At 42.8% G+C, this 13,991-nt stretch overlaps 1 protein-coding gene across 1 annotated transcript; it reads left to right on the forward strand.

Moving 5' to 3' along the window:
* The first annotated feature begins 13,416 nt into the window (after window positions 1–13,416).
* Window positions 13,417–13,991, forward strand: LOC102514516 (60S ribosomal protein L9-like). Its single transcript, XM_032459877.1, has one exon. It carries the CDS (start codon window positions 13,436–13,438, stop codon window positions 13,985–13,987), a length of 552 nt encoding a protein of 183 aa, XP_032315768.1. The 5' UTR covers window positions 13,417–13,435; the 3' UTR covers window positions 13,988–13,991.

Raw genomic sequence — 13,991 nt, forward strand, 5'->3', positions numbered from 1 at the left:
GAATATAAATAAAATATTCTCCCTGCCATCAATTAGATTATCAAAGACAACAAACAATTAAGCAACTCATTATAATATACCAGGTAAGAACTCTAAAGTATAGAAGAATTAGGAAAAAAAACACCTTAACTGCTATATAGCATTCCGTCCTTGGGTGGGAAAGCCTCAAGATATATTAGAATTAAATGATTACAGTGTAACAAAGTATCATTTGCCGCACTACTTCATGCTTCTAGGAGCCATAGGGCCCTGCAAGTTTATGTATTCTTGCCTTCAAGTAAAATTGCCCTCAACCTGTCAAAATGCTAACTATCCCCCAAAACCGGTCTCACCTCCTCCACGATTTCTTCCTCCACGATTTCTTCCTCCACAATTTCTTCCTCCATTATTGCGATACTTGAGCTTCCTCCCTGGAAGTGTTCTATCTACTAGCCTGCATCATTCAACTTAGCACTTGGTTGTATGGCATCTCCAAGTGTTTGATACTGTTTTGTGTGTCACAGACTCATCTCCCTAACCAAATTCTGAGCCTATTAAGGGCAGAATTCGTGTTTGATGCACGTACATTTCCTGTTTTCCAAAGAACCCAACTTCATTCTAAGACAACTGTAGTAACAAATAATTAGTAAGTGACTAATTAATTTCCTTTTGATGGGGAAAATGTGTCTTTTAAAAATGAGTATTCTGTTTTACATTTTCACTAAAATGTGTTCTGTGCAGCACCAGTTCTACAAAATGCTGATAAAAATTCTCAAATACTTAGCTCCATGTAGCAATGTTGGGGACATACTGAGTTAAACATCATTGAATAAGATTATTTACTACAAGACTTTCTACAGACTGTAAAATTTGTATAATTTAAGTCTTCAAAAGAGGTAGATATTATGCAGTGTTCCCAAATCTGCTTAATGACAAAACCCATTTCATGGAATTAGTGTTCACAGAGTTCACTTTGGGAAATGTCTTCTAAAGTGTTTGGAGCTGATTTCCATTTGCCCATTTGCATTGCTGAAATAACCTGGTCATTTAATTCAATTAACTGGTAAGTGTTATCAATCCACTAACAGCTTTTAGAAACACTTGGGCTTCTCTAAATTCTATAACATTAGCAAAGATTTTGATAAACCAAAAAGTCGGGACATAGAGTGAAGGATCACACTGATCCTTAATGCTGGCCAAAGTTAAGCTTCACAATCTGTGCCTAGGTCTCCTGCTGTTGATCTAGATTTTTAAGATTATGTTATTTAATGGCTAAATTGTGACATCTACCCCTTGGGTTTTGAGAGAGAAGGAAGTTCCTTATTTACGAGCACATACTTACAAGGGTAGGTTAAAATGCATTTAACAATACCAATTTAATTAAAGGTTACAACTTTAATAGGATTTCTCTATTTGTCATTAATTATTAGTGTTTTAAAGCTTATGCATGTTGTGAAACTAACAATTAGAAGTCAAGGTCAGAGACTCAATACCTGAGCAGACAGGCTCCAGGGTATTGCATGTGACAGTGTAGCAAGACCAGTCTGACTCTGCTGACTCTCCACTTGAGGGTGACAGTGAGTTTATTTTCTGGTGAAGATACCCAAGGCCTTATCTAGTGTAACTACTGGTGTGCCCTCATCCAGATCTGGCTGGACTCCCAGGCCCTTCCTAAAACAGATTCTACTGAACCAGCAGGCAATATACTCTGCTTTCTTATGGCTGCCTGAGGTCCAGAAAAGCTATGATGCCCTACATGGGAGGTTTGCAATGGCTGTCATCATGCTCCATTTTGTTACCAATGGACCTTTAAAATGGAGTCAATGTCTTACAAGTAGTGGCAGGACAGTAGAAAGTCAAACTTTATCTGAAATCCACCTTGATGAGACCTTATGCTTTATTTTCCCACAGGCTTCATCCCTGCAGAATGAAACTATGACATCTGAAAGAAGGAACACTTGGCCATTAAGGCCATGTTTGAAATTTGGCCCCAGTACCTGGAGAAGCCAGGCATCCAGTCATGGCCTGCACCAGTCATCACAACTGGGAGGACCTCTGGATGACCCATAGCCTCCAGCAACACCAGAGCCACTGATCTCTTTCCCACCTATTGGTTTCAGGAGCCACTCGATCCTGAGTGCCCAAAACTGGTGAGCTGATGTATCATATCCTAAGTTAAGAATTCTTAGTCAGTTCAAGACAGTTGAACTCACCAGGCTGTGACACCCAAAAATCTTTGCTGTAGTCCACTCGTAGAAGGCAGCAATGGGACTGCTGCTTTCAGCCACAGGTCGTGGATCCTCCCGGGGTCTTGGAGGGATGCATTCCATGCAGTGGACTTCCTCCCTGTGTGTCCTTGTCAGGAGCACTCACGCTGAGGTCCAAGCCTGATCCGCGGCAGCTTGGTCCTCCAGCTTCCACCTGTTCAAGGTTCAACACAGTCTCAACTGTGGGTCAGAAGACGTGGAGGACCAAGGAGAGTGTGCCTTGGCAGAATTGAACCAGAAAAAGACAGAGGCCTCTCCCCACCTTTATTGGGCCACTGGTGATTGTGATTAACCATCTTTGGAGAATTTGATCACAGAGCTCCCTCCATATTACTAAAACAATGTTATCTGCATATTTACCAAAATGATCCACCATGACAAGAGACTTGCCTTTATCCCAAGTGGCCATCAAAACCCTACATTCTGCATGGATTCCTGACCAACGTAGCGCTACCAGTTTGAATCCACATCTAGTAAATTTGTCATCATAGACAAAGATCACTTGGATCACGAGATTACACCCTGGAACAGCAGTGCCTGTGTACACTACCCACCCTCAAAATAACTGAGCTTTCCCTATATCCAGTTCCACATTCATCTGTAATACCTCTTCCATGCCAATCCATCTCTTACAAGTACAATATGGAAGCATCCCATGAAACACCCTAGTCCCCCATGAATTCAACCCATTTTTATCAAGGACCTGTTATGTGCCCGGAACTGGAATAAGTTCCAAGAATACAATGATGAATATGTCACAGTGCTTGCTCCTAAGATGTTTACGTTCCAGTGGGGAAGTCAGACAATTAAACAGTATGACGATGCTACAGCAGTGTCATGGTGGCCATGAGAATTCCCTCATCTCTGTTCTTTGACCACCCAGGAAGCTCCTAGTTGCCCAGGCTGACTCAGATGATCTAATATGCCAAAGCAACCCACAAGATTCAAGCCAACAAGCAGCAGCCCCTAGGGGAGCCCCTGGAAGTGGTGATCCTATGGATGCTGGTTTCTAATGTATTCTTTCTAAACCACCTGACTTTTCAACAAGTTAGGTGCTCACTTACTAAGCGCCTTCCCCATTGTGTCATCAGACTGGTAGCCCTCAGGTTGTAGCTGCTCATAGGTGGAATCAAGCTGCGAAGTTGGAAGACGTGGCTTCGAGTTTGGGTCCTGGCACTTACCATGACTGTGGGCAAATTACTTAAGCTCTCTAGTCTCTGGTGTCTTTCTTTGCAAAATGAAATTGAAAACATTATATACTATGCCTACCTCACAGGGTTGTTGTGAGACTCAAGTGAAAATGTATGTGAAAGCACTTTGTAACTTTGTTATTTTTAATCACCCCATTGTCCATGGGTTCTTCCTGCTCCCTACCAGATATAATATAATTTATTTAATGTACTCTTACCCGCCTCACACAAGTGAATGGTACAAAGAAGATAAAGTCCATGCCCTCCTGGATATCTGGTTTCAGTGTAAGAATTCTGATGCCTCCCAAGGTGACAAGGATATAATCCAGAAGGTCAATGCCAGGGCTCTACTGCCACATAGACATCCCACCGTTAACGCACCACTAGACCTGGACACCAGTCAGCCCTCTCGATGGAAGGCTCTCCCCATGGCCCATAGCAGAGACCCCACTCTCAGTCCCAGAGAACCAACCAGACAGCAATGAGACAGGAAATCACCTGGGATCTGGCTGCCAAAGGAAACACCAGGCACTCCAATGGAGAGCGTACCTCCTAAGACAGAGTGAGAAGGCTTGGCTAAAGGACATACTGACCCAGTTAAACAAAACATAAGGCCACCCCTGACTGCCTGACTATTATAGTTGGGCTAGCAAAGGAAAATTTTAGACATTCATTTAAAGCAAAGATTTGGTGACACATTCCTTCTCTAAGCACATTTTATCCCTGAGACCAACCTGGCTCTTACCTCTCTGATTTTGACTTGTCTACTCCTTGTCTGTGTAACAGACCTGTGGTAAGGTGCATTCCTGGCTTACAAGTCTCTTACGTCCCCCTGACACACACACCCCAGGGAAGAATCCACCCGAATTTCCCATCGTACTCACGTGGCCACGCCCTAGCCTGGCCTTCCATTTCTGGTAATTACAATGGATTTTGGACTGGCTGATCTAATGTGTGTTCAGTCTCACTGGAGTGGTGAGAACAGTGAGCAACCCTGGGTTGAAATGCCGATTCTGTTTCAGTCCTGAATAGATGTTTGAACAGAGTGGCTATGGCGCCACTGATGCCCAGCAATCCTTTAAGGAGGAAAAAAAAAAGATTTTGTCTTTCTACACAGAATATACCAGCTTCTTCAGAACTTAAGAACATATCAGCATGCACCTCCAGGAACAGCATAAGGTTTCTATAAAAGATCTCTCGAGTGAAGGGAATGATGACTATATACCAAAAGAGCTGGTAGGACTGGCGTCCTGGAAGCTCTGGAGTGGGATCTTACTCTAAAATAGAAAATTGCTACTATAACCCATTCCTCATGTTCCCAGGGTGAGGAAAGAGGATGTAAGAAAAAATACTGACTTAATGTTTATAACAGTTTCCAAAATATTTTTAAATGGCATGGAAAATAATTCACAGTCTCTCCCTTGCTACATATCAAAAGAACTGAATTGAATATACCAACTCAGTGAACTGAGAAATTCATAAGTGTTTTCTTCAGGTATAACTTTAAATTTTTATTCTAAGACTTAAAAAAAAAATAAAAAAACAACTAAAACAGTGTCTTAGAGTTTAGAATCACCACTTGCTGTGGGAAGGGAGCCAGAGAGACTCAAGAGTCCCAGCCACCCAAGGTCAGAGGCATTGAGCCAAAGGACTCAGCAAAGAGCAGGTCTGCGCCAGGAAGAAAAGCTGTTGCTGAAATGACCTGACCAGGCATATGAAATAAGATGATCTTCAGGTCATGCTAACTGAGAAAGAAGAATAGACTGATCCAAATTGGGAAGCAGATTAAGACGTTGGAGTAGATATCAGGACAAATACAACTGGGCAGGAAAGGGAGTCACCCCCAGCCACACGATGTTTGTCTTACAGCAGTCTTTCTTGTGAGTTGCAATATTACACCCTAGCTTCTTTTTCAGAAGTGAAAGCCCCAGTATCTCCGACGTCACTCACACAGCCAGCCCCCAATAGAAAGCTCTTCCTGACCTACAGACGCACCTTTTACGATCTTACTTGATATAATTTTCTTTTGCAGACATTTTTAATTTTTAATAAATCTTTGATAAATTATTTCATCAATAAAAATTTGTCAGTAAATAATTTCCCTAGTTGAATTCTAACTCCTCCTTTGGTGATTAACAATTGGTAATAAAAATAAATGACTTTAATTAAGAGTTTGCCTGCCCTTGCACTCCCAAGGCTCTACGAAATGGGAAGGATAGCCCCCTTACAGATTACACGTGCATGAACTAGAAACAATGATGGACAAATACAAGGCCAGGTAGCCAAGGGGATGTCTGATGGTGACACACGGTGAGCGTTCCAGTTAACCTTAACCTGCAGATTGTACCTCTGTCAGAGGCGATCCGCTCTCTCACTGCCACATCAAGATGCAGACACTGTGGGACACAGTGAGTGAGACAGACACACAGAGTAGAAAAGAATAATGCAGGTGGACTTCTTGCAGAAAGAGGTAAATCTGAATGCAGAGACCAGCCTCTCCCCATAGCTGGCAGAAATGCCAGGCTTTTCAGAAAATCGCACACTAGAAGTTCCAGTAGCAGATGGAACCTGTGCCAGTAGACACAATGGTGGGGAGAGAGTGGGGAAGTTTCTGTAATTAAAGACTGAACCCTGAACACTTTCAAATAGGCTAAGAACTCTACTATTGGCAAAAGGATGGATTTTTTTTTTTTCCCAAAAGAATTGTTCTTACTGGATCTGGTAAGGCATGAATACGTGTGGGAAATAAAGGAAGTCAGTGGCTTACAGCCGTTGAGTTAAGACTGAAGAAGGTAATCTGAATGGCACCAAGAGAGAGACCACAAGCCCCCTAGCAGGGGACTGGAGGTTACCACAGAGGAGTATGCTGTGTGTCCTTTCCAACACGCTGTATATATAGTTACACTTAAACTATACATTGCAATTGGCTGTTATCTTTTGTGTGAGTTCAGTTCTTCTCTATTGAATCTTTTCATGGTATTTTTTAAGTCCAGAATTTGTAAAGAACTATTCAAATTTAACAGAGTGCCTGTTAATACCTGAACCAGGTACTGATAGTTAGCATCAATATTCTAGAGTGACCTAGATTCTAATTACTTAATAAAATTTATTTCAAACAGAATGTATACAAACCACACCAGGAAGATGTAATACCATCTCCGTCACAACAGCCCCTAGGGTAAGTATAATCCCAAGTTTCCCGTCTTCCCCAAACAAAACTAAATTTCTGTAAACTGAAAATCTACACAGAGAGTACTGTTTTTTTAACTAGATCAAAACTTGGCAGCAACTAAGCCATTCTTTGAAGGAACTAGTAAAGTTAAACTCCTTGAAGGCATCCATTCTTTCACTTTCCGTAGATCGAGCGCCATCCATATTCGAGACACCGAGTTAAGCAGTGGAAATCACATGGTGAGAAAAATCCTGGAGTTCACACTCCAGGATTAGAGAAAGACATTAAGCAAATAATTATATCAATGAATGTGTAATTACCAACTGAGATTAATTCCCTGAAGAAAAGGAATGAGATACAATGAGAGAGTATGACAAAGACATCTGACCTAGTTTAGAAGGTTTACTGGAAGTAAAAGGCTTGTGCTGAAGTGAGAAGGATGAGTAGAAGCTGGGAGAGTAGGGGTGGGGAGGATGGAACATAACAGGCAGAGAGGCCAGCAAGCATCCTTCAGTGAGAGAAAGCAGAGCTCACCTGAGAACTAAAAGCCAATGTGGCTGAATGAACTGAAAACAAGTCCAGGGGGCTGGAGACCTGAACCCAAATGTAAAGAGGTGGGGGGAGAGAAACAGAGCTGGGTAGGAACCACCCTAGGCAGTGTCTTAGAAGCCACACTAAGGAACTTGGTCTTCAGCCTGAGAGAACCTAGAAGCCCTTGTAGGTTCTGGCAAGAGTCAGTTAAAAGTCTTGTTTGCCATGTTGTGTCGTGCTGTGCACAGAGAGTGCTCAATGTATATGCATTGAATAAATTCAGGAAAGTTTTTCCTCACAAGATATTCCAGAGAACTGTTATTATGTTCTCCTAAATTGAACTGATTATCAGAATCATTACTCAGAAACTTCTGCTTAAAGAGGCTGTCTGAGATTTCTGTTCAAGGGGTGCAAGAGCGTCATTGTGGCAGCCTTATCGTGTGCCTAGTGCATCCAGGGAGACTGTCTTTAAAACAGATGCAAAAACAGACTGTCACAGTAACAGTCATAGAGATGAAAATATTTTGGAAACTTCCATGAGAGTAAATGCAGGAGTCATTACTATTTACTACTCTGTAAGGGGCAGGAACTCGATTTAGAATGAAAAGAGGTCCTGATAAAGGAGCCTCAGAAATATAGAGGTGCCCTGATCTGTATGCGCACCAAGAGCACAGTAGGTTGCCGGCTCCCCTCCACCAGCCCTCCCCCCCACCCCGCCTTCAGAGATTCCTGTGCCTCCAGCAACTTCACGTCTGGGAACTAGGGCAGGGGTTGTCTTCTCCTTGGCTCTCCTTGCAGACTGAGGGATAGGCTTTCTCAGCGATCACTTGTCCATCTGTTTTCATTTTGTAAAATTGGTTGACACCTTTTTTTAATGTTTCTTGAGCCATTCTCTTTGTCCTGTGGGTTTATGCCTTTTATGTCCTTTTTCTGTCATATTAATGATGTTTGAGGAGGGCATCTGTATGTTCGATCTGAAACAATTAACTGGAACCTTCTTATTATTCTAATTTGCGTTTCCTGGTTGAAGATGTTTTCATCTTTATGGACCATGGTAGAAAAACAGCCTTCATGAATTGCCTGTTCTTATCTTTTGGCTGTTTTTCTATCAGGAACTAGTCATTTTCTTATCAAGTTTAGTAGTTCCTTTTTATATTCTGCCTATTAACTCATTGTGTGTAAAATGTCTTGCAAATATTTTTTCCAATTTGTCATTTACTTTAATGTTTTTTGTACATGAAAAATATTCTTTCCTTTTTTATGTATGATAGTTTGTGGAACTCTTTTATTATTAAAAATTATTATTAATTTAACATTTTAAATTATTTAATTGTTGAGTTATTAAATCTTCCAGTGGTTTTATGCATAGGATGTTCTTATTTATCCTGATGTCAGTAAAACACGTACATTATCTTCTAGATATGTTTATAATTTCACATTTTCATATTTAATGTTTAATTCACCTGGAATTTATCTTGTCATGTAGTACAAGGAGAGATTTTGAAAATTAATTGAGAAATATAGCATGTACACCACCAAACAGGTAAAATATAGACATAAACTATGAGCAATTTAACATAATTTTAAAGCAAATACCCATCCTACCACAATGTGAATTCTTGTCTCAGGATCTACTTTTGGGAGAATCCAAAGTAAAATAATTCATCCTGGAAATGGTCCAGGAAGCATCTCCTCAGAGGGATTTCTGGAATTGGATCCCTCACTGGCGGGATGGCAGCAAAAGCTGCATTGCTCATGATAAGTGGGTTGCACGACCCCCGGCGAGCTGTAGGGGCGCTGTTGCTAGGAGTGTCACCTGTGCTGACTGGAGCAGGGTGCAGGAGAGGGAGGATGAGTTTCTGTAGCATGTCTACCATTGGGGAGACAGGGTGTCTGCGGTTGCCATGAAAGACTGCAGATATGGCAGGTTAAGAACCACGGCATACCGCTGAAAGAAAATGGTGGGTTCAGATCAGCCAACCACCAAGGCAGGACACAACGTGAGATCTGGAAAACCTCTATGACACCCACATTTACTGCAGCCAGAGGGCAGTACAGGCTGACAATCAGGTCAGATTATGTGAGTAGCAGAATTGCAGAGAAGGCTTCCTACAGAGCCCTGGCACATTTGCCATGCGACACTTGAAGCCTTGAGACAGAAGAAGGGAGGAACTGAGGATGGGATGGAGACATATGGATCCCCATGCTCTGCTGGCCTCCCAAATCCCGAAGTGGCCCATTTCCTTTTGTTCAAGAACAGCCAAATCCTTTAGCCTGGAGAGCAGTCAAAGACCTCACATGAGTAAAACGACTCACAAGATAATACTTGCCTTCATCAAGATTTGCCTCACCTTTCTCATCATTTGTGGGCATAAAGCTAGGGTCAAAGCTCAGCATGGCCCACCTGGGGAAGTACTATTCTTATTTTGGAAGCAAAGGGACCATTCACCAGAAGTTCTTCAATGCCTAGGGGTACTCCCAGAACTCAAGATGTTATGTCCCAGGAGTCCAAATATCATGCTGGGCTGGACTTCTTAAACTTGGGAGAAGCATTGACCTACAGTAAATGAGGTGGAAATGCCAAAACAGCTTTAGAAAAGTTTTAGGGAAGAGGGGAAAGGCTTAGAGAAGAGGACATGCTTGAATGGATTTAATGCTTAAGACCAGAGAATTCTTTAGCTGACAACGCTTCCCAGGAAGGCCAAAAAGAAATTCTCTTCTTTAAATCAGAAAGGGAAGTGCTAATGTGTGGAGGATGGCATTGTTGAGAAGATGCAGTGAAGCTGTCCTTTCCAAGCTGGGATGTAGAGTCAGGAAGTTTCCCACAGACAGAGCTCATGGCTCATGGCTGTCAACAAAATGACAGGATTCTGGAAGAGTAGAGGCCAGGGGGTGTCACTTGACTGTCAAAGCCAAGGTGGATGTAATTATTATATTGGGAAGCAAAGCCAGAATGTAAACTGGGGACCCTGACCCCAGGGGATCTGTGCCAATAGCTATAGACAACAGTGTTTCAAGGACACACAGATGGATAGTGTGGTAGGATGAATAATGAACCCTCCAAAAATGCCCACATTCTAATTTCCTGGAACCTGTGAATATATCACCTTACATGGGGGAAGGGTCTTGCAATATGATTAAATTAAGAATCTTGAGATGGGGAGATTATGCCTGATCATCTGGGTGTGCCCAGAATAATCACAAGGTTCTTTGTAAGGTAAAGGAAGCAGGAAGCAGAGTCAAATCAGGGGACCTGACAACAGAAGAAGATGTCAGAGAGGAAGATATTCAAAGACGCTATGATGCTGGCTTTGAAGATGGAGAAGAGGGCCATGAGCTAAGATGTGCGGCAGCTTCTGGAAACTGGAAAAGGCAAGGAAATGGGTTCTCCCCTAGAGGCTTGAGAAAGAGCTCAGCCTTACTGACACCTTGACTTTGGCCCAGTGGAACTGATTCCAAACCTCTAACCTCCAGAACTCTAAGGAAATACATTTGCATGGTTTTAAGCCACCACATTTGTAGTAATTTGTTGTGATAGTCAGTTTTATGTATCCATTTGGCTAGGCTATAGTACCCAGTTATTCAATCAAATACTAATATAGGTGTTGCTGTCAAGGTATTCTGTTCAAGTCTACAATCAGTTTATAATCTTTTAAATGAAGGAGATTACCCTCAATAATGTAGATGCGCCTCATCCATTTAGTTGGAGGCCTGAAGAACAAAAAGTGAGGTTTCCCAGAGAAGCAGAAATTCTGCCTCCAGCCCACAGCCTGCACCCCTGCCCGAGTTTCCAGCCTGCTGGCTTGCCCTGCAGATTTCAGACTTGTCAGCCCCTGCAAACTCATGAGCCAAATTCCTGAAAATACATAAGTATTATAGAATCTCCTTTTGACTCTGTTTCCCTGGATAACCCTGATCAAAACATTTGTTCTAGTAACCTTAGGAAATGAAAACAGGTAGCCAATAATGGTATTGTTTGATCTATATAGCAGCAAAGACCAAAAGTAGGTAGGTCACAGATTGAGGTCAGACATCAAAATAAAAAAGCACCAATCTTCTCTTAGTTTCTATGCTTGAGAAAGTTTGAGCCAGTCAATGGAAGGGAAGACCAATTTCCCCCTGAAGAGTTCTCCAAATCTTTTGAAAATGGACCACATTAGTTTTACCTGGGAAATATAATGTAATATACCTAAGAAAGAAAAATAACACAAAACATTTAAAGTTTTGTTGAGTAAAGAGTGTGAGCTGACATGGATACCAGGAGAACCAAAATGCTCTCATAGAACTTTGTTACAGTGGGAGCATTTCAATGTCAGATGGATAAAGAGAAGCCTGCCCAGGTTAGCTGGACAGGGGGCCAATGAGTACAAACACTGTGGTCACTTCTCCACTGCCTAAGTGTGTCAGTTAGATGGCTATGCTTAGCAGTTGTCATAAACCTCACGTTTGCTCCCTAAGCCTCAGATTAAAGGCCGCAGTGGCAGAAAAGGCCAAGTGAAAGCCTCTGAAAGTATACTCCCTCCAAGATGGTAAATCAGAAAAATGCCACCTATTAGATGGAACTATGGGGATTCAGCATTACTCTCTAAGGAGTGCACCACCAGCATCGTGTCCCTGTTTAACTTGCCCCTCTGACACCTGCAAAAGTCAGATGGATCAGAGCAGCTGACAGTAGACTGCTGGGAACCTAATCAAGTGGTTTCCCCACTCTCAGGTGCCGGGCTCAGCTGCCCTTACCATGCAGCTATTGATCTGGTGGATTTCCCAGGAAGGATGGTGAGGAACAGTTTACATTCACGTGGAATGAGTACCTTCATTATCTTGACCCAGGGTCATGTTAACATTCCTGTGATAAAGGGACCCTGTTTACGTGGAACTTCTGCAGAACCTCAGGCTGGTCCATTCTACTGATGGCATCACTTTAATTGGACCTGGGGAGCAGAAAGTAGCTTTATAAGAAATGCCCTTGTGAGGCACATTATGCCCCACAAACAGTGATAAAGGTACAAAAATCCAGGATCCTGCCACACTGGTGATGTTTTTAGACTTTCAGAAGTTTGTGGCATGCTAAGACACACCCAAAGAAATGAGCAAGTTAATACCCCTTGCACCTTTTATCACTAAGAAAAGCGTAATGCCTGGTAGTCCTTTTTGGATTTTGGAGAAAGCGCATGCCATATTTAGGAAAACAAGCTCTAACTTATTTGTCAGTTGTCTCAGACAGCAGGTAGCTTTGAGTGGAGCTTTGCAGCAGATTTAAGTGGTGGAGAAGCATCCTTGTCCCTGAGATCATACAGCTCAGCAGAGCAGAGACCATGGTGCTAGGGGTATTTGTGGAACATAAGGCTGCCATTTAGAGTCCTTTGCAAGCCCCAGTATGAGAGTCCCAGCACAGACCCGTATGGGCTTGGAATAAGGCTATGCCATCTGAAGCAGAGAACTATTCACCACTCTGAAAGCAGAGCCTGGATGCTACTGGACTTCAGCAAGATTGAAATACCAGCCAAGGGATATTAAAGTAATTGTGCAGCTGGGGCTGCTCACCTTGATCTGGATACCACATCAATCATAAGTTTGGCAGGGGCAGAGGGTGGGAGGCATAATAGGCATCCATCACATTGTGGAAAAGTAGATTCTGGATTAGACCCAAGCAAGTTCAAGACAGCGTAAGTAAGTCATATGAACAGGTGTCCCAGACCCTTCCACTGCTGAGGGACATCAATGCCTCGCCTTCAGTGAGTGAACAGAAAGGGAACAGCTAACAAAGAAGGGAAAACTGAGGCCTGGCTCATGGATAAGGTGACTTGCTATGTTTGCCAGCTGACAGTAGGCCACCGTTGCCCTACACTTCGCATCAGAGAAGGCCCTAAAGACAGCGTGGAGGGGAAGTCCTGCGTGGTTCATTTTACCATCAGCTTTCTACGAAGAAAGCAATGGCCTAAGGTGAGTATAGACATAGATTACCGGGCTGGTTAATCAAGCACCGGGAGGGAGTAAGACTGGAAAAGTGGAGGCAAGGAGATATGAGGAAGAATCATGTAGATGGACCTCCGGGAGTGAACACAAAGTGTGCAGATCCTTATGTCCCGTACCAACGTCCGCCAGACACCACTGACCACAGCGGAGGCATTGGACAACCAGTGGCACCAACTCGTCCACTGGAAGTCAGCCAGCTGCTTCCCTCTGCCGCCCCAGTGCTGAACAGAATAGCCTCACTGGCAGAGGAGGCTGACAGGGGAGAGATAAACATTAAATAAACAAAACAATTACAGCTCTTTGCCACATCTACCACGAGAATGAAGACCATTCTCAGCAATGAGACTGTCGACATTCCAGAAAATGTCGACATCACTCTGAAGGGACGCACAGTTATTGCGACAGGCCCCAGAGGCACCCTGCGGAGGGACTTCAATCACATCAATGTAAAACTAAGTCTCTTTGCAAAGAAAAAGAAGAGGCTCCGGGTTGACAAGTGGTGGGGAAATAGAAAAGAACTGGCTACTGTTCGCACTATCTGTAGCCATGTACAGAACAGGATCAAGGGTGTTACGTTGGGCTTCCGTTACAAGATGAGGTCTGTGTATGCTCACATCCCCATCAACGTCGTTGTTCAGGATGGTTCGCTTGTTGAAATCCAAAATTTCTTGGGTGAAAAATACATACACAGGGTTTGTGTGAGGCCAGGTGTTGCTTGTTCAGTATCTCAAACTCAGAAAGATGAGTTAGTTCTTGAGGGAAATGACATTGAACTGGTATCAAATTCAGCTGCTTTGATTCAGCAAGCCATGACAGTTAAAAATAAGGATATCAGAAAATTTTTGGATGGTATCTATGTTTCTGAAAAATGAACAG

This window comes from Camelus ferus, chromosome 2 (genome assembly GCF_009834535.1).
Source record: "Camelus ferus isolate YT-003-E chromosome 2, BCGSAC_Cfer_1.0, whole genome shotgun sequence".
NCBI lineage: Eukaryota > Metazoa > Chordata > Mammalia > Artiodactyla > Camelidae > Camelus > Camelus ferus.